Source organism: Vulpes lagopus, chromosome 10, assembly GCF_018345385.1.
Source record: "Vulpes lagopus strain Blue_001 chromosome 10, ASM1834538v1, whole genome shotgun sequence".
Classification (NCBI taxonomy): Eukaryota; Metazoa; Chordata; class Mammalia; order Carnivora; family Canidae; genus Vulpes; species Vulpes lagopus.
Genome location: NC_054833.1, coordinates 88653376 through 88679506, shown reverse-complemented (window position 1 = coordinate 88679506; position 26131 = coordinate 88653376). Strand labels below are relative to the sequence as shown.

At 38.3% G+C, this 26131-nt stretch overlaps 2 protein-coding genes across 6 annotated transcripts in view; one reads left to right on the top strand and one right to left on the bottom strand.

The window, feature by feature from the left end:
* Positions 1–26131, top strand: part of RERE (arginine-glutamic acid dipeptide repeats) — a 401403-nt gene that overhangs the window by 99071 nt on the left and 276201 nt on the right. The window lies entirely within an intron of this gene.
* On the bottom strand, positions 9152–11788 carry LOC121500943 (60S ribosomal protein L31-like). The gene is made up of 2 exons (XM_041773034.1): positions 11758–11788; positions 9152–10124 (listed from the first exon to the last, which is right to left on the bottom strand). Exons 1-2 carry the CDS (start codon positions 11786–11788, stop codon positions 9739–9741), a joined length of 417 nt encoding a protein of 138 aa, XP_041628968.1. The 3' UTR covers positions 9152–9738.

Sequence of the window (26131 nt, the reverse complement as noted above, 5' to 3'; positions counted from 1 at the left end):
CGGAGTGTTGACACCCCGCCCAGCGATGTACTGCGTAAACAGATAGTGAAATGTTAACCTGACTGATCGGGTGGCTTAGGCCTAGGGTGACTGTTTTAACCAGTTTCTTACAGTGAGTGCAAGATGGAGTCCACCACACTCACAGTGCTAATAATCCTTGGCATTTGTTGTAGGTTCAACCCTCCTGTAGGGATTTACTTCAAGTCATTTCATCTCATCCCTGCGATAACCTTATGTATTAGGTACTATTATTATTAATCACATTTTACAGAGGAGCATATGGAGGCTTTCCAAGGTTACTCTGTTAATAAATCTGGAACAGGGCAAACTGGCATCTGACTTCAGAGCTGGTGCTTTTTATTTTTATTTTTATTTTTATTTATTTATTTTTATTTTTTAAAGATTATTTATTTATTTATTCATGAGACACACACACACACACACACAGAGAGAGAGAGAGAGAGAGAGAGGCAGAGACACAGGCAGAGGGAGAAGCAGGCTCCTTGCAGGGAGTCGATGTGGGACTCAATCCTGGAACCCCAGGATCATGGCTCGCCCTGAGCTGAAGGCAGATGCTCAACCACTGAGCCACCCAGGCTTCCCCAGACCTGGTGCTTTTATGTATTAGGTAAATTGCCCAAAGACTGAGAAGCTAGGGGGCTGGGGAGCTAGGGATGAGCTGGTACTGCTTGCTCTTGGAGCATCAGATGAAGAGTGCCTCACTCACCACTTAAAATGACCTGGAAAAATACATAGGCCTAAACTTCACCATTGGTGAAATGAAACAGTTTTATTTCCAGAACTGGGGGGGGACGGGACGACGGACTAGCTGACTAGTGCTTTGTTAGAGGTCAGAGATCATTGGTTTGCACCATTGTTTTTTTTCTCATGAATTGTAAGACATTCCTGTCTTTGCCTTTTTGGTTTGCTTGATTTTTCTGAATTTTGACACTCTGAAGAGTGGAGTCAGGCATACTGCCTCAGCTAGTGGAGACTGAGTGGGGGAGAGATTATACTCTCCTCTGACCTTATTTCTTAAGAAAATTTATAAATTTCTAGAAATATAGCTTTAGAACTTTATATGAATCTAGCTTTAGAATTTATACTTTTAGGAATTCTTTGAAAGGTCCAATGTTCCCTCAAGTCAATTGACTGTTCTTTCTTTGTCACACCTGCTCTTTTTCTTACTCTCACACTCTGTAAGCAAAGAAATGGAGGCTATAATAAAGATGCCATTGGTCAAACAGATGTTTCTAACTTGAAATTAACTTATGGTGTGGTGTGTTAACCACTCTTAACAACTGTGTTTACTATTGAAGCTGGGAATACAGACTTGGATTATAGTTTATAGCCAGCGTTTCTTATACTGCTCTCCTGTAAATAGATTATTTTTAGTTTAAATTTTTGCTGCAAGCCTTTTCCCACCACTTAATTGACTCTTCAGTCACCACTTGCAGTGCTGCACATGTCAGCATTCCCACGGACGATAAACACACAATATAGTTGGCACAATGGCAGGTTCTTTGGGAATTACTGGACTCTTTCTGTCGCTTTTAATGCTGGAAGTGGGATCCATTCTGGTTTCCTTCCAGTTCTTTAATGGAGATTGGGGGAGTGTATGTCTATCTTCTTACGAAGTTTACCCCAATAGTTCTTGGTGGTCACCGTGAAATTATCCATCTGAAACCTAACAGACTGTAAATGAAATAGGCATCCTAGTATTTGTTTTGCTGTTGCCTAATGATACCCTGTTTGAGTCATTGAATACTTTCAAAGCATAACCTTTAAAAGTGTGTTCCCACATCTTAATTTGCCACTTGGCACATTTAGTTCTAACAGACCAGAAGCAAATTTTGTTTCATGAGAAATTGCTTGCCAAACTTTAATTTAGGTCTTCTTAGAGGATTATTAATGAACCTGTGAAGTGGATGCAAGCACTCTGTTGACAAAACAATGGCATTAAAATTCAGCAGCGTGTATTCTCAAAGACAAGGCATGGCTTTGGGGAGACACTGAAAACCACCATTGTTAGCCTAACGATAATCATGTGATTCTGCCTCTAACTGGTATTTGGAATGTCCTCAATTCTCCTTTATTTGGTCCATCTTACTCTCTTTTTTAAAAAGCATTTCGCTGATTATGGAATATAACTTTGGATAAACAAATGAGTAAAATACTGAACATTGTTTAAATAATCCTGTTCAGTTCTTTGAAGGTGGATAATGTTATCTGTACTTTTGCTTTTATAGCATTTTTAAAAAGCTGTTACTTTAGTTAGTGGTAACATTTCTCATTAATGAATACTAAAGTTATTGTGTTTGAATTGGGCTGTTATATCATTTATTTTTAAAATTTCTTGTGATTGGATTTTTTCCCCCTCTTTTTCCTTTTTAAAATTGGGATTATTATTATGGAGTGGCTAGATTTCAAGAGTCTTGCCAGCAGGTGGCAAAATAGAGTTCAATTTTCTCTGAAGAAAAGGATTTCTTTCAGCTCTGGTGCCTGAAATGATTGACTGTTCCTTTGGTTAGGTTTTTTCTTTCTTTCTTTCTTTTTTTTTTTAATTTGAAGTTCTGAAATTTACACCTCTCAGTTCACCAGATGATCAAAGCACACCATAAATTGCTAATGGTATGTGTGAGTTTTTCAAAAGAAGTAGTTAAGCAATATTGTTATCTTTTTTATTTTAAGATTTTATTTTTTTATTCATGAGAGACACAGAAAGAGGGGCAGAGACACAGGCAGAGGGAGAATCAGGTTCCATGCAGGGAGCCTGATGTGAGACTCGATCCCGGGACTCCAGGATCACGCCCTGGGCCAAAGGCAGGTGCTAAACTGCTGAGCCACCTAGAGATCCCCAGTTTTCTATTTTAGACATTATTTGCTGACTTTGCCTAGTGGGAGATGAGGATTTAGCTTTTTTATATCGCCTCCTTTTTCCTCCATCTTCCCAGTGTAGTTATATTAAAGTTTGTGTTAAATCAATATTAAATCTTTCTATTCCTATGCCAGTATATATACTGTTATAGTTGAAGCACATATGGTGGTACTATGATTTAATTCCCTTTCTTGTACAACTTCTTCCGTTTCTTTCCTGGAGTTAATAATTTCTTTCTCTGTCTCATGTTTATTTCTTCATTTAGTTTTGTATGTTCCTATCTCTGAATCAGCCTTTCATTTCCAACAGAACTATATAAAACGCCTTTCAGTGTAATAGAAAATGTTAAGGATGCTATAAGGCATTTTTGGTGGTATCCTTCTTGGAACTTTTTGTCTTGATTTATTTATTTTTTTAAAAAGACTTTATTTATTTATTTATAGAGACACACACACACAGAGAGAGAGAGAGAGAGAGAGAGAGAGAGAGGCAGAGACACAGGCAGAGGGGGAAGTAGGCTCCATGCAAGGAGCCTGACGTGGGACTCATTCCCGGGTCTCCAGGATCACGCCCTGGACTGAAGGTGGGGCTAAACCATTGAGCTATCCAGGCTGCCCTTGTCTTGATTTAATGTCTTCATTTGTCACTTTGCTATTAGAAGGGATCTTCCTTTTCATCACTCTTGAGCATCTCCTTGGAGATAATTTTTCATGGACTTTTGTTTGATTCCCTCCGTTTGTGGAGTGATTTCCTGAAAGACCGTGCATGGAAAGTAAATGTTTTAAGGTTGTGAATGTCTGAAATGTCTCTGTTTTATACTCATACCTGATTAATAGTTTGGCTAAGTATAGAATTTTTGGTAGGATACTTGTGTTCCTTAAAATTTTGTAGACATTTTTTTATTGTCTTCCAATATCCAGGAAGGGAGCCTGACCATTATGTAGTGTACATAGACTGAACACCAGTAGGACCCTTTTAGGGCTAGTTGTTGTTAGAGTGATGCCTTTTAAAAGATAAGATGGACACCTAGGGAATATCATTTTACTCCCATATATTAAATGAAAGTAGTTCAAACCCCTGTAGGAATACTGTGGAGGTAAACATTCAAAAAAAAATTTTTTTTTTAACATTCAAAAATTTTAAGGTAACTATGAACATCAAATAGAAAACCACCTTGTTTTCTTTCTTCACACACACTGGGGTATATGGCAGATTTTTGTGGTAATAACCCTTTTGTGTTCATATTTTAAAACAAATTATCTTGATATTATGATTTTCCAAGGAGTGCCCTTTAGAATCCAATGGATTTTATTTTTTTATTTTTTATTTTTTTTTAAAAGACACATTTATTCAGTGTCACGATCAGATTATTACATTTAGCAATCAACAGCATGGGTACAAAAAAAATCTACATTAAAACCCTATGTTGGAATGCTTTACACTTTCCACAGAACAGAAACTAAAGTAACCTATTATACAATTAGTCACAAATATAGTCCTCAAGTTTTTTGCCCATACACATGAGTATTGTCTAAAACATGTCTTCTTTGTAGCAGCTAGGCCCTGCCACCACTGTGCTTGGCTGAGTTCACAAATCTGTTGTAACCTGTAACTTCCCTGTTACTTCTCTGACTGTCCTCTCCTGCTAAGCTTTGTTTTCTGGCAGTAATTAAAACCTTCTGCCACTGCCATAGCTGCTGCTGCTGGAACTGCCATAGCCACCTTGGTTTCGTGGTTTGGCAAAGTATTGGCCTCCACCACCATAGGGGCCAGAGCTTCTGCCTCCAAAATTTCTTCCTTTCATGGGTCCAGAATTTGAAGATTGATTGTTGTAATTGCCAAAATTGTTATAGCTTCCACCACCTCCAAAGTTGCTTCCATCATTACCAAATCCATTATAGCCATCCCCACTGCCACTGTATCCACCACCACCTCAACTGCCACCAAAGCCACCTCGACCACTGAAGTTCCCTCCACCACCAAAGTTGTCATTCCCACCAAAACCACCTCCACGACCACCACCAAAGTTTCCAGAACCACTTTAGCCTCTTTGGCTGGACGAAGCACTAGCCATCTCTCGCTTCGATAGGGCTTTCCTTACTTCACAGTTGTGGCCATTCACAGTATGGTATTTTTGAATGACAATCTTGTCTACAATGGTCGTCAAAGCTCACACAAGTAAAACCTCTCTTTTTGCCACTGCCTCGGTCAGTCATGATCTCAATTACTTCAATTTTCCCATGGGATTCAAAATTCCATGATGTTCTTCAGTGTCTTCTTTAATGCCACCAACAAAAATCTTTTTCACAGTTAAGTGGGCACCAGGTCTTTGAGAATCTTCTTGGGAGACAGCCCTCTTTGGTTCCACGACTCTTCTGTCCGCCTTGTGTGGCCGAGCATTCGTGGCTGCATCCACCTTCTCCGCAGTAGCGTAGGTGACGAACCCAAAGCCTCTAGAGCTCTTCGTGTTGGGGTCTCTCATTACTACACAGTCCATAAGCGTCCCCCGTTGCTCAAAATGACTCCTCAGACTCTCATTGGTTGTTTTGAAGCTCAAACCTCCGATGAAGAGCTTCCGCAGCTGCTCAGGCTCTTTGGGAGACTCTGACTTAGACATGACGGTGGTGGGAGGGGAGACTTTAATGATGCTTACTCGGCGGCGTCCAGGGGCAGAAAGGAGTAATCTAACGAACATATCTCCCAATGGATTTTAAATTGATAAGATACATATTATAATATTTGGATTCTTTGCCTTAAAATTTTCGTAATATAACATTTAATTTCATGTAAATTGGAGTCCACAAATGACAAAACATTTCTTTCTGTTTGTTTAAAAAGGCTAAATAAAGAATAGAATCATGAAACTAGATTTTTAAAAATAACTTTCATGTTGGCTATGTTATGAATTTCTTTTACACCCTAGTAGAATTAAAAAAAATTATGTACCCTCCCCCCCTTTTTTTGAGAGAGAGAGAGAGCGCGTGTGCGTGTGCGAAGGGGAGGGGCAGAGGAAGAAGAAGAGAGAGAATCTCAAGCAGATTCATCCCTGAATGCGGAGCGCATCTCTGGGCTTGATCCCAGGACCCTAAGATCATGACCTGAGCTGAAATCAAGAGTCACATGCTTAACCCACTGAGCCACCCAGACGCCCAAAGTATGTCCTTTTTTAAAAGCAGAAATCAGTCATTTTGTTGAGAATAAACAAACTTTAAAAAATTAATCTACATTGGTTTGGTTTCTTAGCAAAATTTGCATTCAAGGAGTATTGTCATTATATTTGATTTCTATTTAATTTAGTGTAATGAGAATGAATGGGGTGATCAATAGAAAACATGTATAAAATGGCAAGTATCAATCTTAATCCAGCTGTTGATTGTTGCTCTACGGCTGTTTTAGCACTCGTTACTATGGTTCTTCTTTTAGCCTTTATAAATTATCACAGGAGATAAACTGTTCTTCTACTATGCTCACTAAATTAGCTCCTCTTTTAATGTTGAAGGATAGCTCAGAAGATTTATAGTTCAGATTTCATAAGTCTTATTTTAGGATAATGCGGCTTTCTAGTTGTTTAGGCACCTTTTTGGCCTTTTCCCCAGGGACATTAATCCTTGGCTGGGAAGAATAAACTCTAGGCCTCCATAATACTTGACTGCAAACTGCAACCATAAAGCCTTAGACTCTTAAAACAAACATTTTTCAACCTTATAGCACAGACTTCCTGTTTTTAAAGCTTTTCTGACCTTCCTGAGAAAAGACCAATACAGCTATGGTTACATCCTGTGGTTATTGTCATTAAAACACACACACACACACACACACACACACACACACACACAACTATTGAATTTTTCTAAAGCCCTTGAGTATAAAAGTGATTAATGCACCAAAAAATGTAAATAGCACTGGACTCAGTCTGATCTTTGCTAGGCTTTCAATAAAAGATAATAGAACCAGGTCAGCTTTTAATGCGTCTCTGTTTGCTCAAGGTCTGCTACAATTGGAATGTCAGGAAAATCTCACATTAAAAGGATCTGCCCTATTCTGGAGAGATTGTAAAAGAAGCATTTGGCAGTCATTTCCTTTCACTTGTGAGAAAGAACATGCTTTACATTGTAACTGTTTAAACATACCAGAGTCTGATAGGGCTCTCATATTTTTCATTGTATAGTTAGCTTGCTCTGCAGATTGGAGGGGATGATCTGTGTTTAGGTTTTATTGTTAAGAATTAATCAAATGATGTAATTGTTAAAAGTTAGCCCATGTTTTCCTTTGTACTGAGTTGTGTTTCCTGTAGTCCAAATATTTGCTTTTTCAAGTCAGTTAAAATTAAACTTGAATAGACGTTGTGAATTTGTCTTCACAATAATCTCACTCACCTCTAACCTCTCCTTCCTTCCTTCAAAAAAAAAGAGAAGAAAAGAAAAAAAGAGAAACCACCCTGTGTTGTTTAGGTCAAACATTCTTGAGACTGTGGCTTTTGATTTTGTCTTAGCCAATGTGTTGCATGTTTGAATGGATATTTTGAACTAAATAGAGTCTTCTGACATTTTCTAGAGAGAAGTGATTGGTTTTTAAGCAGAAAAGTACTGGGTTGTTAACACTACCTGTGATAAGGAACCTGGGAAATGGTACTTATTTAATGTTTTGAAACCTTTAAATTCATATTTTTCTGAAAATAGATGTTTGTAATTTTTATTTTAAAGGAGTTTATTTAGAGGCACATTACCAGAGAGAACATGCGTCAGTTTTTTGTTTTGTTTTGTTTTAAAGAAGGGCAAAGCAGTGTTTGGATTTGTAATCATTATTTTAGTTGCACAAAAATCTGGTATTTTGAATTCAAGGTGTAATGATTCCAGTTGGAGTTATTTGTTTTCTTATGATTACTTCCAGTAAACTTGCTTGTATATGGTTTTATCATATGTTGTCAGCTCAGACAGTATGGAAAGGGCCCCATTCTAAACTCCCTGTCAAGGTCATAAGTCCTTGAGCTAATTTCTTCCACAAAACTCTTTTAAAAAAAATTTTGTAATACTTTTTCAAATGAGAAATCTCTCTTTTTTAACTGTATTTTTGCCCTTTCAAGTATTGTTTTATTGGAACATTATGATTTATTTCATCTATACAATCCGAGATCATTAGTGTGTTTTAAAAATAGAGATGAAAATGTCTTTAAGTTTTTTAAACACATGCTATCTTAGAGGTCTCTCTGTCTTTCTTTCAAGTTGCTTTAAGATCTATTTCACATCCTGCATCCATTAGAGGGCTACATGCTTCAATGGACTTACTATGTTGGAAGAGTTTGCTGTGAGTCTCCACTGGAGTTAGTACTTCTGCTCTCTGTTCTTATAAAAATGGGACTTGGTGCTGCAAGCTGTGTCCCCTCTGCCCCCCAAGAAATGTTTTAATAATGTCGATAATTTTTCTGTTTCATGAAGTAATAACCCTTTAAATGTTTATTAGCAGTCGGTCATTGAAATACTTGTTTGAGGCTCTATAAGGAAGTGTAAAACAAAACAAAAGTCGTATTAACATCCGACCTTAATGTTGTCCCTATATAATTTTGGAGAGTGTGCTCTTTATGGTTTAACACTATGGTGTAATTATAGTTACAGGTTAGTCTCCTTGGTTTTTAGAATCTGATGTTTTAGAATGTTTTAGAATCTGATGTTATTTCTAGTTATTTTTCTTTTTTTAAAGAAAATTTTGAAAACTCCAGAGGTTTTAATACGTGGTGCCGTTTTGTGAGTTGGAAAACAGAAAGAGGAGACAGTCTGCTTAAAAATAGAACTATATTCTGCTCAGTAATACAAACCTATCTGTCTACACTCTGCAAACACAGCTAACAACTACTAACACAACCCTTTAGTCCATCACTGTTTGCTTGATTGACTTTGGTTGTTTTTGACCTTTTGATAACTGGGGGAAAAGGCGAGCTTAATTACTGGATCTGGATGATTTTACTAGATAATGCAATAGGAAAGCATGTGTTGATTGTCTCAACTTGATAGACTCTTGGCAGACCTTACTAAGTTATTGTTAGATGCATGTTACCTTTAAACTTTCATGTAAAAAAATACTGGTCTCTGAGCTCCTTTGGTGGTCTTGGGGGGAGTAGTCCAAGGCCACCATCTTTAGAAGATGTGGCCAAGAGTCTTCCTTACTGTGACAGAAACAGAGTGGCACAGAGAGTAAATGCAGTGCAGTTGTTGGAGGTTAAGGGTCAGAAATAGCTTGGGCCTTGTTCAGCTAGTGCTAAGGTTATACTTTACATTTCCCTTGTGTACTGTTTCTGGTCATAGCTTTAATGTTAGTTTAGCTAGACTTTGTATTTAATTATAACTGTTAGGGTAAAGTCAGATGTCAGCTCACTAGGCTGCATGCTGAGGCCTGTAGAATATGGAGTGCTTTGCTTCTAACCACATCTGTTGTCTTCTCTCATTATCTGTTAATGGTACTCAACTTGACAGGGTTGTTTTGATAAATGTAGGGGTTTCTAAAACCTGGAGCTGGAATTTCAGTGGAATGGAACTCATGACAAAAGGAAACAGAGACAGGCCAGGGTAAGATCCTGTGGGAAGCAAGAACGGCCATGTGGAATGCTAAAACTAACAGGATTAATTTGGAGGTCAGGGTCTGGTATATCTAATATTTTTAATTCATCTCACACATTCTTTTTTTTTTTCCTCACACATTCTTTTACTTTTTCATATGCTCAAACGTAAAACTTGTTGCGAAATTGTTATTGCAAAAACTAGCATTTCTCATCTATAGATCTCCTAACTTACAAGCTGAGATTAATAGGATTTATTTTTTAGTTTTTATTTTATTGCAGTTTCATACCTTTATTTGACAATCAGCGATTAGTTCTCATCCACATTAACAGTTTGTAGATTTTTGAAAGTGGTGACAGGTACGTAGGTAACCAGTGTATAGAGCTTGTTCGGTGAATCTTCATCCTCGTTACATTTTCTGGACAACCGCACACGGATGCGGTATGGAACATTCCTTATTCCTTTGGCCCAGACAACTTTGTTGAGCTTGGTGTCAATGTGCACATCTGGAGTTCCCATCTCCTTCATGGCAAATTTCCAGATCTCTTTGAGTGCCTGAGGGGCACACTTCTTGAAACCCACTCCATGGATACATTTGTGAATGTTGATTGTGTATTCTCTGGTCACTACCTTGTTGAGGGCAGAACGGCCCTTCTTCTCACCACCCTTCTTTGCAGGAGCCGTTCTACTGGGCCCTAGTTAGAAAGAGGTTTAATAGGATTTAAAATGAATTCTTGTTTGAGGAATTGGGGAGGGTGGTTTTGGAATGGTCTGTCACCACTGACTGGTGTGTCCTCAGGTCAAAAGAAAGCCTCCATGAAGGCTTTTATGTCAGGGAAATAGAGGTCTCTTAGAGAAAAAAATGGAAGAAAAGTTCAGTGTGAAAGAGAGCTGAGGATTATCCTCTTCCCTTGTGGAATTTGGTGGTACTTTTGCATTCCAAGAGAAGTGTTGAAGACAGACTAAAGTACCATGTGCTTTCAGATTTTTATATTATGTTTATATTGTTACCTGTGTACAAGATTTAGTAGTCTGTCCACTTTATCCACTGCTGTTTGCCTCTCTCTTAAATGCCAGGTAAGTAGGAAGAATTTGGTTTGAATAAATTAATGATGGCTTCTGTACTTCGTTAACTCTTTAAAAAAAAAAAAAAAAAAAGAAAAGTGAACCTTGCAAATAGGAACTGGTTAGGGTCTCTGTGTTTTTAATGAATTACCCTGGGCACAATTATTTATATCTCTATAAAGCAGGGATAAAAATCTCCTTTTACTAGACTTTTAAAGGTTAATAAAATAAATACTATTAATACCTATAGGTGCTGCTTATTTGACAGATGCTCTTTTGTGCCAAGAACTGTGCAGAGAATATGCAAAATGAGTAAAACAAGGTTGTTCCTCTGTTCACTTATTTATTCCACAAATCTGTATGTATGACACCCGGTATTTGATAATGAGCAAATATATAGAACTTTCTCTAATGGAACTCACTGTCTAGAGGGGTCTATGGACATTAACCAGATAATCACATCAATGAATTACAAACTGAGGTAAGTGCTCTTAAGGAAAATAACACAGATCTCTGGGAACTTATGACAAAGGAACTTAGCCTAGAGTGGGGCCTCAAGGGAAGTTACTCTGACAAAGTGATATTTGACTTGAGATGAAGGAGTAGTATAGGCTTTAAACTATGTGTGTGTGTGTGTGTGTGTGTGTGTGTGTGTGTGTGTGTGTTGGGACTAACAGGGAGAATGTCCTGCTCTAATGGGAAGAAGCAGTGTGCTGCTGGCCTGTGGTAGAAATCCTGATACCTTGGGAAATTTGAAAGACTGGTATAACTGGAAGGTGGAGGACTAGGAGAGGATGCAAGACAAGAGTATTAAGTATCATAAAGTGCTGTCAAAGCATTTAGAATCCCTGACAGACTAGATACAGCATGAATTCAGAATAGAGCAGTTTAGTTGTTCTTAACAGCCCTTTACAACTCAGTGTAAACCAGCATTTTAAAAAGGGTCTACAAAAACAAAACAAAAAACAAAAAACCCACCCAAAATAACCAGAACCCTTGTCATACTCTGCCATGTATCTAGATATAGATGGTTAGAAAATTTGAAGTGTGTCCATGTACAAGAGTGACTTTTGTAGCTAGGCTTTAGGGTGGATTTCATCTCTGACATATATGGAGTGATCTCAGTGCCACTTGGTTACGTAGCAGATTTCGAAGCCGCAGATCCTCTCAGGATGATCTCAGTGAGGAATGGTGTTCAGTGGAGCTTATAGCAGAGCTACGCTTGCGCTATAGACCACCTCTGATTTGTATTGATCAGGCTACCTTTCAGGATGGCAAAGGCATTATGCTTCATCAGGTCTTGCTCTCACTACGTGTGTTAGTGATTTTAGATAGATATTTCTGTCTCCTGTAGAATAACTTGATTTTTCTTTGAGAGAAATCAGCAGAATGATGTTTAAATAGCAAATGGACATATCACTTTGGTTATCTGTGCCAGCAAGGCAGGAGGACCCCTGTACTCTATGCTCTCCACTCTGACCCCCTTTGAGAGTCTTTGGGCTTTATCATTTTATCTAAATCTCTGACTATTGGTAAGGGGGTATCTAATAATTCAGCAACTTTATTGGACTTTGGAAGGTCCAATAACATTTATAAAGCTATTTCAGAGTTCCATGAAACTTGCCAGGAAGGCAAAAGGTGTACTATTGAAGATAGCAAAAGAGATCATTTAAATTTTGAGCTTGTAACTTCAGATTTGGGTTGACATTGAGTGAGTTTAATACTTTGAATTCATATGCTGTAGGGAATGTGTTTTTAAAAATTTGCTATGGATTGTCTTAATTGGAACAAAATGATCTTGAGGGTTACGGGCATACCTAATATAAATGCAGTTTAATGTTACTAAATTTTAGGGGAAGAAACTAACTTGAGATTAATAGTGGGTAATCTATTTAGATGCACATAAAAAGTAGAGTTAATGAGGGGTGTGGGGTAGTATATATGTTTATTTAAGGCCACATGGCAAAAAATAGACATTTATTTTGCTTCCTTATTAGATGGATTTCAATCAAGCCTAATTTAAGATAAACCTTGTCTAGCAGAGGGACCTTTATTTTTCTGTGGAAAAAGGATCAGAGAGATAATAGGACTTTTAAACAAATGATTTACAGAGAATTCCTAAAAACTGTAAGGAAAATTGGGGTCAGAAATGTTGACCTCAAACAATGCTTCTTTCTATTTGCGTCTTTGAAACAAATGTTCTGCATGCCTATGATTATTGGTTATTTCATCTGCATTTTGTTAGACGTCAGAGGTGGTTGGCATTAATATTCCTCGCGGAAGCAGAGGCAGCTCTAGGTTGTGTGAACTGCTGATCAGAGGGATGCGCTGCCTCTTTAATATCTTGCTTGCAGATGCATTTTCTAGCTGACCACGCTATTAAGAGCTGCCATCAATCACGCAGCCTCCTAGTTCCGGCTGTCGGGAGGGGAGGGAGACATGGGGAGAGAAGAGGCTAGCCTAGCTCGGAAGGAGATAAAATTGCAGTGGCGTGTGTGTATGTGTGTGCGCGCGCCCCCGCCCGCCGTGGTGGAGGCAGGCAAGGGTGCGCGCAGAGCAGTCCGAGCTCCAGCCCGGGTTTTTCCGGTCGCCGCCGCCGCCGCCACCGCTGTCGTGGGGTGGCTGCTCTTTCTCTCCCGGCGTCTGGGTCACAGGCATGTGGCAGTGTTGGCCCGGCTGCCCGGGCTGAAGGAGCGCGAGCCGGAGCAGCGGCTGCATCCCCCAGCCACGGGCGGGGCCCCACGCCGCCACCTCCCGAAGCCACCGAGCTGGGGGACATGAGCCCGAGCTGCGCTGCCCTGTGGCCGCCAGGGCCTCCTTTTGTTTAGCAAGTGCATTTCACGCCCCAGCCCCTGCCCGCCCCGCCCCTGCCTGCGGGCCTGAGTTTGGGGGCCCTGCGCCGGAGGAGGACGAGGCCTGCGGGCTCAGCTCCTGCCGCGACCCGCCGCAGGCAAGTGGCCAGAGCCTTATGCTGCAAGGGGGATGCGGGTCGCGGGTCAGGAAGTTGGGCAAGTGTGGGCACAGGGGCTCTCGGAGGTGGGTGTACTGAGAGTGTTGTAGCTGACCCTGCAAATATGAACCACTTTGGTATTAAGAATGGTAATGGCTTTCCAGGAATCAGGAATCAGTTTTTGTAGTGTCTCATTGCATTTTTGTTGGGTTTAGTGGGTTTTTTTAAATCACTCAAACTCTAGAAATCCCAACTAAATAAACCAATTATAAAACACCCTTCAGGGCAGAGAAAACACTATTTTTAAAAGATTTGTGTGTGTGTATTTGTGTGTATGTGTATGTTTGTTTTTGTCTTTTCTGAAAGGAATATGTTATTAAAGATGAGCAAAGTAATCTAGTCACTGATTAGAAACTTCATTGCTTACTGTGGAGTAAATTTAATTTTAAAGATACAATGAATTTGATGGACTTGATTATGGCTACATAAGTGACAAATATAATTTGTTTCTGGGACCAAAAAACTGTTGTTTTGCCAGACTAGCTAAAATGAAGAGATAGTTTTGAAAAAGATGGCTTTAACTTTAAATTGTTAAAATTGTTTTGGTTTGAGGTGCCGGCTTCCCCTCTCCTTCCCCTTGTTTACTCGGCTCTCCTTGAGGCTCTGGGGAGACCTGCTTGACCACTTTCCTGTTTGCTGAGACTTGTTTAATGGGTTACTTTGTTTTACTCTCAGCTTTTAGGCTTTCCTTGGGCACATGTTCTGCTGCTCTCCTTGGGGCATTGTTTGGCTGGAGGCTGCCTCTTAGCCATATGGAAATTTAAAAAGTGTCATGTGAAAGAACCTAGGGGTCAACAAGGATTAATTTTTCCCTTTGAAAATTGTGTCTGTGTGGTTTAAGATTGAGACACTGAGTGAAAGTTGAGAACAAGAGTTGATAAAGTCCTTAAAATTCTGTGCCAAAATTAATGTATTGAGCTTTTTTCCCTTCTTTTCTTCCTCCTTCTCTCCTCCTCCTCATTTTCCTCCTTTTTGGCTAGGAACTCCACATGTAAAGTAGACATGATTTGAAACCTTACAGATGGGAACAATATCCCCTGTAAGCCCGTTGATCTGTGGGCAATTATTTCCAGATGCACAACCAACTCTACATTTTTATGCATGTGTTCGATTTGAGCTCTAAGAGGTACTTGCCTTTCTGAATATTTACATTGCTTAGTAAAATAACACAAGGCAGACATTTTAGAGGCTTAACAGCAACTTCACAATACTGTGGGAGCAGCAGTTAGAAGCTTGTATTTGTTTTTTCCAACTCTGTAATTTAGTAGTGTTTAAACCATTTTATAAAGATCTCTGAGACCAGTGAAAGGTGGTTTTCAGTCCAGAGCACTTGAGTGCTCATTGTACTCTGGCAGGCCCTGGTGCTTGGCAGGCGGCGCTTGAAATGTTATTTGATCTGGTTGCGTGATAGAATTGACTAAGGTTACACTTTTCCTTCCCCTGGCTGTTGAGAGTGATGCATCAATGTACTGTTCAGTGACTTATTTAAAGACTTACCCTACATTCATTCACTGTAAGAAGGGTTTTCGAAAAAGGCCATTTAAATTTTTGTCTTGTTTTTGTGGTTTTGCATTTATGAATTGAGGCGAGAGCTGACGTAATGTAGCTGTACCACTTCCTTTGTGTGTGTATGGTTTTTTATAGCCAGTGTTCCTATAGGATATGTTTCAGTCCGCATGGTTGTGATTATTTCTGAAATGCTTGAATGTATATATATTCCAAATTCAGGTATCATCAGCTATGTGCCAATTTATTGTTTACATTGCCTGTGGGGGAGGCAAAGAGTGGGATGGTGAACCCTGTCACCCTTTCAGTAGGGTTCAGTGAATTGCTTGTGTGTTATGCAGACTAGCTTTTCATTTTAATTAGTGCAACTGTGTACAGCTGTTAGGTCAGACTGCATTGGCTGCCCTTGCAGGGTGGTTTTATCTTACACTGAGGTTTTATGGACTTGTCTGGCTGTGCTTCTTAATCCCTCTCCCATAGCCACTATGCTTGCCTTTAAGCAAATGATAGAACAAGACAAGCTTTTGTTTACTCATGAAATAGTTGTTAGAGATTTATTTTTGGTTTTGAGGAAATTGGTAAACCATGTAATTTATTGGTAGGTATTACATTGACTATGCTTTTCCAAGGTCAGAGGGTTTTGCTTGCTATTGTGTAGTCTGGGTAGCCAGTGGAACCATCCATTTTATAATGACCTAGGAAGCCAGTATTTAAAAAACAAAACAAAACAAACAAACCTGCTTTTTATTTGCTATTCTAGGCTTAGTTTGTAAAACAGAAGTGAATGTTAAGCTCCATGAGAGAACATGGCTAAACTGTTTCTCCCAGTCTCTTATCTCTTGTTACATTGTAACCAAAGGGACTGAGCCAGCCATTGACTAACAACAGTTTGGCCAAGGACTGGGTGATTGATGGAAGGTTTTAGAAATGTCTGTTCAGGGACATGTGTGGGCACCTTTAAATGTTAAAAAAGTCTTTTGGCTCCAACTTACTAGTAAGTATTCAGATCGAGTGGCTTTGAGTGTTTGAATATAGGACTGTGACAAAAGCCAGGTTTTTTCGGGTCATAAAATAGATTGTGATGTGAATGACACATTTTTCTTGGTAGTCTGATCTCCTTACTGTCTGCCTCTGTATTTGGACACTCACTACCACAGGCTTCTACAATTGTCCTCTACATTTCTTATAAAGGAGTAAAAGCCACAAAATGGACTGAAATCTGTTTATACATAGAACCTTTTTCAAAGCTCCAGTTACTGATAGAAGAACAAGGAGATATGCTATTAGGATTGCTGCGGTGGGGTAGGTGGAGTAGGGAGGTTGACGTAGGTTTAAGTATTTTTTTTTTTTTTTTAACTCTTGGGAGAAGTGAGTCCTTCTCAAAATAACCTGGAATGAGGAAAGAAAGTGCGGCATTTTCTAGAAAATATGTTAATTTCAATTGTAGTCTATCTAGAAAATGTTTTCTCTAATTAAATCAAAACATTTAGATTGGCAACAGCAACTGCTGAATCTAAGGAAAAATAGAAGTAAGTATCCTAGGTCTAAACAGATTATTTTAAAAGTCCACAAGTTTTTTTTTTTTCCCGAGACCATATTTTTGGAATCCAAATATTAATGGTGATTAGGGTCATGGAATTGTCGTGCCAAATCTGTTTAGTCCTTGACATAGTTGATATATATTTGTAATGAATAAAACAAAATAATAATGTTGACATTTAATTAGAAAAAGCATAATCGTACTTAGTGTTTAATGCTGTATATGGAGCTCTGCTGGTATAATTAATCAATTTATTAAGTACAGCTTCTTGGTTGATAGCTGGGCTTGCCTGAGTTCTGTTCCTAGCTTTACTGAGTATTTCTTGTGAGACCTTTAATACGTTATTTAGCGTCTTTGTGACCATGAGGAAAATGATCAGTCTACTTCAGCGGGTATGCAAAATTCTTAGAATGTGCCTGGCACATAATAACAACTAATATTTAATATAGTGAGCACTAATTCTGCTCTAGGTACTGTTTTAATTGCTAAAGAAAAAAAAAAGATGAAGCCCTGTCCTTAGAGCACTTACATTCCAATGGAAGAAGACAAAACAAATTAAAGGAGGCCTGATGATCTGTGCAAAGATGGGACTTTTGGGCATGCCAGTGGTTTTTAGAAGCTTAATATGAGAAATTTAACATCACTTTCTAAAGCCACCATTCTTTCTTTTCTTCCCTGATAAAATGTGTCTCACACAACTAGGTGATGTATTAGCTCACAGATGAAATAGAGAAGGCAGAACAGATGTTTTCTAGGAAAGAAAAAAAAGGAAAATGGAAAAGCAAAGAAGTTAAAGATCGTAATTTGTCAGTTTAAGTGTCAAACAGAAGAAGGGGAATGTTGACTCATGCCCATCAATAAAAGGAAATATAATGTAGCCATTAAGAATCATCATGATATAAAAAGCCCTAATGTAAAGTCCAGTAGAACAAAACCATAGAAGCTGAACTGCTTATGCATTTTAATTCCAAACTATATGCACACCCACATGTACTCACAGAATCTAAGGAGAAAGGTTAGACAAATAGTCCAAACGTTAATAGTGCTAATCTTTAGATGATGGGATTATGCATAACTCCATTTCCTTAGTATTGTTCTGTCTTTGCATGCATTATTTAATCCTTGTAGGTTTAAATACCCCTCTGTTGTACACAAGGAAGCTGAAGTTTAGAGCGGTCAAGGCCTCACAGCTACTGAATAGTCCAAGCCAAACTCTGACCTCCTATTCTTAATTTGACCAACTCTCATCCTACAAGAGGTGACCTTTGTTAAAAGGGCTTCCTCTGGTCTTTTCCCCCACAGTTGTGGCCCACATGGTTTTGAGATGTGTTTATACTAACTAACCAGACGATACTCATGGATTCTCATGTAGAAGGAGCTAGTGCTGAGGCAGTGCATGTACTTGTAGTTATTAGAACAAAAAAGCCAATATGCTGGCAAGAGGAGGAAATGGAAGAACAGTTTGCGAGAAGGAGGTCTGAAAGGTACAGCAGTATGAAGGAGGGACAGAGGGCCGAAAGTGCAAAGCAGGAGGTTGCAAGACCAGCACATATTGGAGGTCCTGGACTGGAGAATGTGAACTGAGAGCACTACTGAAAAAATACTTTTTTCCTCCGGAGTGAGTGGAACCCCTGAGAGTTGGGTGCTAGCAGAACAGCCCAGGAGGGTGAAGGAAGGCCAGTGCTGAGTAGAAGCTAGTTTGTGGTTTGCTGAGAAAATGTTGAGTTTGGCAGTGAGATAATGAAGTGCCAGAAGGTGGCTGGAAGGAGCTGCAGGTTAATAGCAGTAACTGGTCAGTACTTTAAGAGGTTAATGCTAATGGCATTCTGTAGGTAGAATTTTATAATGATTAATATGACCATTGTATTCAGGTTTGGGGATAAAATGGGGTAATGGCTGTGAATCACTTTAGAAAGTAGAAGACATTTTAATTTCAGAGGATTAGTTAGAAGTTACCTGTAAAGAGTTTTTAAGAATACCATAGGTTAAGCATTGGAAATCATTTATAAAATTAAAGTATGTATGCCAGCAAAGATTTGAAATAATTACTTTGTTCTAAAGATGAACAATTAGGTCTCTTTCTCCTGTCTTATTTTCCATAAAGTGAATGAGCTTTTGTAGTTGTGGTTTTAAAAAAGGGTCAGTTTATATGTGACTGTTGAGCTTCAAAGGAACAAAATAGATTGAATGTACTGTGCATTTGAAAGATTGCTTAAGTCAAAAGCCTCCAGATGGTGTGTACTGCTGTGTTCACAGCTGTATTTACTGCAAGCTCACCAGATTATCTACTAATAATTTAAAAATAGCTGGTTGGAAACAGTGGTATATTCAAGTCTCTGCTGGTTTTGAACCTCAACAGCAGTAGTGACTAGTGACTTCACTTGTATGCCTTTAGAGAATGCCAGTTGAAATTACTTACTTCCTTTTGCCTTGCTTTCAGGATTTCTTATTTGGGCCAGCTTACGTGTTTTACAAACAACCAGAGTACTTACATACAGAAGCAGATAAATAAACAGCTTTTTTTAATGTGGTCTTTTAGGAGCACGATGGAGAATGGCTCTTGATTATCTTAAAAAAAAATTTTTTTTAAAAAAATGTTTTTGTTGTTTTACTATCCTTTTATCTTTTAAAATTTTTTAAAAGTGTTAAATATATTGCATTGATACCTTATACTGATATAACATTATATAGAGAACTTTCTGTATTTTTTGGTATTACCAACAAACACAGCAATAAAACCCCTTCAAAACTCAGATCTACTCCCCAATACAAAGGTTTTTTTTCTTTTACAGAGATTTAATAAATGTTTTTTTGAAGCACATAAATTACTAAATCTTAGTTTTTTGGAGGGGCCATATGTACTATTATTTATTTGCTTAGTAATGCATAAATTAAATATAAAACAGGAGAATAGTTTGAATTTAGGAATTTTAAATATGTGAGGGCTAGTAAAGACACGTACATTTATTAATTAAAACTTGAGCTTCTTGAACAATTTTCTAGTTTTACATATTTCATTATTTTGTCTTTTGTGTGTGGATATTTTAATAATTAGGAAAGTTGGGCTGAAGAATTTTCACTTGTGTATATATTCTTTGGTTTATTTTTTGTATTTTTTTTACTGGAGTTCGATTTGCCAAAATATAGCATAACACCCAGTGCTCATCCCATCAAGTGCCCCCCTCAGTGCCCAGTCATCCCATCCCATCCCCCCCCCCCCTTGTTTTGTTTTCCTCCCACCCTCTGCTTTTATCTTCTTCCCAAGTCTTTGATCATCTACTAGGTAGTTTCCCCTCCCCTCCCCTCTCCTCCCCTCCCTCCCCTTCTTCCTTTCCTTTCCTTTCCTCTTCTTCTTTTTTTTTTTTTTTTAAGATTTTATTTATTCATGAGAGACACACAGAGAGAGAGAGAGAGAGAGAGAGAGAGAGAGGCAGAGAGATAGGCAGAGGGAGAAACAGGCTCCATGCCAGGAGCTTGACAATGGACTGGATCATGCTCTGGGCTGAAGACAAGTGCTAAACCGCTGAGCCACCCAGGGATCCCCCTAGTCTCTTCTTTCATAGGCTGTGCTTGTTCCACAGAGCATAATTCTCATGTTGATTAGATAAGGGGGAATATTCAGTAGTGGAATGTTCACCTTTTTTTTTTTTTTAAAGATTTAATTATTTATATGAGAGAGAGAGATAAAAAAAAAAAAAAGAGGAAAAGGGAGAATCCTCAATTACCCTAGACTCCCTACTGAGTGTGCCAGGCTCTATTTCAGGACCCTGAGATCATGACCTGAGTGGAAATCAAGAACCGGCTGCTTAAATGACTGAACCATCCAAGCACCTCATCTTTTTTTTTTTTTTTTAAACTTGTTAAATGATTTTTTTCCCCCCAGAGCACAGTTTGTGAATGTTTGGGCTACATATCCACAATAGACAGTTATGGAACTCCTGAATTGCATCCCTGTCCTGAGTGTGGTTGATTGATCTGGGGGTTCACAAGGCTCTTGTTCACCATAGCAAACTGTCTTTATGAGGATTTAGAGGAGAAACTTTTCTCAGCTTTTAGTATAAGAGGGCACTGACCCCCCGGAGCAATGTGGTTTGTTTTTAACTTATGGATTTAGAATCTTGTGACTGATTGTTTCCTTTAAGCTATTTGCTTTAAAATTTTGGACACATCTAAGGAAGGTATAAAATGAACCTGAACACCTTATACATGGTTTCATCATTTTCATCTCTGCACAACCCCCTGCGATTTTCCTTTGTCTCAAGGAAAAGAGAAGCAATGTAGGAGGTGTAGTTAGAACACAGGCTCCTTCACCTATACCTCTGAGATTTGCTGTGTGACCTGAGAACACGCACCTCTTTCACCCCTGTGTGCGGAGTCCTCTTCTAGAAATCATTCCTACTTTGTGTGGCTACTGTAAGGGTAAAGTGAAAGCGCTTAGAGCAGTATGTTGTACAGGGGAATGCTGAATAAATCTTAGCTTTCTTGTTATCTTACTTCCCTCATCTGTTGTAAACTTTATTTTCTAATGTATGAATCTCAGTAAGCTGCCTTAAGTAAGCCCTTTTAAAAGTAAGCTAGCCTTTAAATCTTCCCTGCTCCCTGTTCATATTTTATACAAAAGGTTAATTTCTGGTTGATGACAGTCATTTAAAAAAATTATATAGGAAAGTGCTATGGACTGAATTGTGTTCTCCCAAAGTTCATACATTGAAGCTCTAACCCCCCAGTGTTTCAGTATTTGGAGGTAAGGCCTTTGGAAGGTAATTAGGTTCAGGTGAAGTCACGAGGATGGCACCTCATGATAAGAAGAGTGTCCTTACAAGGAGAAAAAGAGACCAGAGCTCTCACTGAACTCTCACCATCATGAGGGCACAGCGAGAATACAGGGAATGGAATACGATGGAACTTTGATTTTGGACTTCCTGGCCCCCAGAACTGTTGGAAATAAATTTCTGCTACCCAGTTTGTGTATTCTGTTACAGCAGCCTGAGCAGACTACTACAGAGTAAATTTCGTCTGTGCAGAGTAAAAGGTGATCAATAGCTTATCACAGCGACTGAGCTTTTCTGGAGTGAAGTGGGGATTATGCTTCTGTTTGCAGAAGGCTTTACACCTACAGAACAGCCTTCCTTGACCTCTGGTTTGGTGCTTACAGTATCTTATGAAGGAAGCAGAGCAGATGCTGGCTTCTCAGGTTACGAAATGGGAGAGCAAGTCTGGAGAAGTTAATTGAGTTACCTGCATTCACAGTTTCCATTTTGGAGGTGGCTAACCCTCTTAGTAGCTATTTTTTCTTACTTCTCTATCCATTGTTCCTTCCATGACCACTTTAATTTTGGCAGTCCAATCTTCTAATCTCTTGACTTAGAAAGAACATAACCTTTATTTTTAGTCTTTGTTAGGAACATTATTTTCAAAGTAGAGAGAGATAACTCCTGCTTTTTACATTTTGACACGGGAACTGAAACATCTGTGGTGAAATTGTTGAATTTATCTTTCCTGTCCCAGGGAGACAAATAGAATTAATGAATTCTTCGGCCTACTGGTTAGGTTTGAAGTATAAAATTTCTGTGAAGTATCATAACTCTAAGAAATGTGATAGTACTTGAAATAATACTTAATGACATTTGCCTTTTATTTTCGTCCAGGTATTGGTTTGCATTTAGTCTTGCTGATGAGTGTCTAGAATGTAGGTGTTATTTGGAGCTATCTAGTCAAAAGGTTGCTTGTGTTCATTTAGTTAAGGTGGTTCATTTAGTTAATGTCTTGATCAAAGGGATGAAATAGCAGTGTTAGAAGCTATAAACTCTCAGTAGTTAAAAAGAAAAAACAAAACAAAACCCACTCATAGCCCCAACTCAAACTCTGCCCTTCATTCTGAAAGAATTCTGGATTCCTACAAAGTTAATATTTATGACCTGTCAGAACATACAGTATTTGCTCCATTTCCCATTAAATTTTAACAGAGAAACTAAGAAAGAAAATCAATTTTTTATTTCCTGATGATAAAAATGATTCCCTTGAGATTCAAACCTTGGAATACAGTTTAAAAAACCTTATAGAGATAAAATTCCCATAACAGACAATTGAAAAAGTGTACAAATCAGTGGTTTTTAATGTATTTAGGGTTGTGCAACCATCACCACAATATAAGTAAGAATAGATTTTTATGTGGCAGTTTCCTGGTGATTAATTGAATATTCTTAGATAATCTTTTATATATAAATTTATACTTATATGAGTAAGAATATAACTTAATTCTATGCTTTACTTGAAGGTATTCAAACCCAGCTTTTGTTTAGTGGTGTGACAGGGAAGTTAGCTTCAGCCCAGGGCTATTAAATCCTTTGGTGACTGATGACTCCTTTAAGGTATGATAAAGCAGTTATGAATATGATGTGAAAATGGAATGTAGTTTCTCTCAGCATATTATTTGGAGAAACTGCAACTTTCCCAGAGCATTGTTTTACATTTGGTGCACTCCAAATGTTAGACATGTGCCATTTTAAGCAGTTTGTATTAAAGAATTTTTCATTTGTTAATAGAAAGGCAGCCAGTCCTTATGTCTCAGATTAGGGGAATATCTTGGTGTTGATCCCCAGATGGTTCCTAAAATTCAAGTGGGCCCTTATAGGCTGCTGGGCAGTCATACTTTATTTTCTTAGTTTATTCACCCAGGTTCCTAGATGACTCTTTTGTACTTTCTCCTTTTATATACTTCCTCTTGTCTTCATGCTGGGCTTCCTGTTTCAGTGAGAAAAATCAGTGCAGTCAGAAGAAAACTTTTGCAGATGCCCACTGCACATTGACCTACCTTGCAGCAGACTCTGCCTTCCTGGCTGTGTGTAGACAGAGCAGCTGTTCTTAAACTCTCTAAGGGCCAGGCTAGTCCAGCCCATCCCGCCACTTCTGCCACTCCAGAGGCCACCTCTGCCCTCACATGTCATTCATGTTTCAGGCTGTACTGGATCATTCCTAACAGCATAGACATGTGTTGCTTTTCTCTTACCTTAAAACAAAAAACTCCAATCCCCCTTTCTTGGGCCCCATTTACCCTGCCAGCTCTTGCTTATTTCTTTGCTCCTCTTTGCAGCAAAACATCTCAACAAGAATTTTCTGTGCTTAATGTCTCCGGTTCTTTTCTCCTCTCTCAGGTCCATAATCCATCGTGCCAGAGACTGTTCTGGTGAAGATTACGAAGTCTTCTGCACTGCCTGTTTTCCTTTGTCTGGAATGTATTTTCCCAGATTTCTGTGTGGCCTCACCCTTAAGTTTCTGGGAGGCCTATACTAACCCTTGGTCTCTGCTTGCAGTTCCCCTTCCCTCTGTTTTTTTTCCCTAGAGTGTCGTAACATAATATTAATGTATTTATTTTCATTGCGTATTATCTTGTTCCTCCCCCTAGAATGTAAAGTCCTGAAGGTCAGATTTTCAACTGTGTAGTTCACTGATATATCTCCAACATGTAGAACGGTGACTGGCACTATTATAATAGTTGTCTGATAAGTAATTTATTGAATCTCTACACACCCTGCCCTAGAACTTGGGCTTTAAAAGTGATCTAAATAAACATAACTAAAAATTTTATCCCTAGTCCAGACCCACTCAGCTGCCTACTTCACATTTCCACTTGGATATCTTCTAAGCATCTAAAACTTAACATGCCTCCCCCCCCCCCCCCCAAAAAATAAAAATAAAACTTAACATGTCCCAATTGAACTTTCTGATGTTTTCTACTATTTATTTATTTATTTACAGTTGGCTTTAAATGATAAACACATAGTTGTGGGATTTTTACTTTTGTACTTTTTCATCTAGTAGGATTTTACTTGTCAAAATTTTAATTTGGTGTAAAAATTATACCACCTGGAGTACTTGAGATAGATTGGAGCAATCTTAGATCATTTAGTTTCATCTGGTACCTTGAAAGCAGTTTTCAATGTCCAGGTTTTGGACATTGAATTCCATCTGGTACCTTGAAAGCAGTTTTCAATGTCCAGGTTTTGGACATTGAATTCTAAACAGTATTCTACCAATGAAAAGTCAATGTCCATTATTTAACTGACTTTAATAACTTTTAAATTTTGGATTCCCTACAACCATTAGTAATTTGTTATTTGGTACTTGAAAATACGATTTTAGCTTTCAAAGTTAGGAAGTATCAATATTTGCTATGGAAACTTTGATCTACAAATATTTTAATTGCCATGTACTTAGTATAATAGAAAATACTGTCTACAAAGCGTTTTTAAGTTTAGTGGGTAGACTACTGAATTAGGAAACGTGTACTTAAAAAGTTCTTCTTGGGGAGGATCAAATCTGCCCTCTTAAAATCCAAACTTAAAATGTTGGGTTTTAGTGACACATGGAGTTAGTGGCATCTCCTCCCTGAAGGCTGATCAGATCACACAGCATCATAAATATTGAGATAGCTTTCTTCAAATTGGGTTTAAGTTGGCAATTACATTTACTAACTACCAGTAAATTATTAGATTTCTTGCCCATGAAAACTCTTTAAAGAATCTTATCTTTGCAGATTAATGTATCTTAGTTTAACAGGACAGTGCTTGGACACTGTAGACTTATGAGGTAGAAAAATTACTAGTGATTTATTTTACACACACACACACACACACACACACACACCCCAGAATTTAGTATAATATTTCCCTAGACGATAAAAGAGATCAAAGGAACTTAACAATAATGTTTTCTCTTTTTTTGAAACCAGTACACCAGCAAAACAATCTTGTTTAATTTAATTTAGTGCTAGTGCTAGTATAAAGGAAATGAGATTGTGATCACACTCTGCCAAGACAACCCAGTTGGTCAGTGAAAAAGTTTGTTGGTTTTGGTAGATGGGGAAAGATGGAAGAATTTTTCTGAAGTTTTGACTTTTTAACTAGTTGTGTTTCCTTTATGCATCAAGTACATTACAGTTCATTAATGTAGGATCTATTTTTAGTAGTCCTTTGTAAAATGTTGAGAATATGGTAGATCTGTGATGAACTGTGAAGAGAGAGATACAGCCCTTAGTGTGCAAGTCTGATAATATGATCTTTCCTTTTAGTAACATTAAAATATTCTAAAGTTCATCCTCTGCATGCTCTCTTGAGGTAGAACCATAATTCCCATTAAACAGAGGAGAAAATAGCTGAGAGGTCAAGTTGTTCCACTCATTGCCTCTCAATACCTAATTTAATTTCTATGAATAATACTTTCTTCTACCTCACAGCCTCCAGACTTGTTGGAATGGATGAAAAAGAAAGGGCAACAGTGGGCCACTGGGAGACAGATTTCTGTAGAACAAATGTAATTGATTATGTAGAGGTAGAGGGGGAGGGAGAGAAAACTCATACTTTGAGTGTCGCTAATTTCAGTAGATGCCTTGACCTTAGAGAAGATCCTCAGTAGGTTGTTTCTGGTCATATTTATAAATATTAATTTATTCTTTGTGTAAAGGGTATATTAAATGTAAGATAATTTCACTGGACTTTTTTCAATAATGTGTCTTTAGAAATGAAAACATTAAATCTCATTTCAGTTTTTCAGTTTCTCAGGAGAACCTCAGTTTGGTCTAA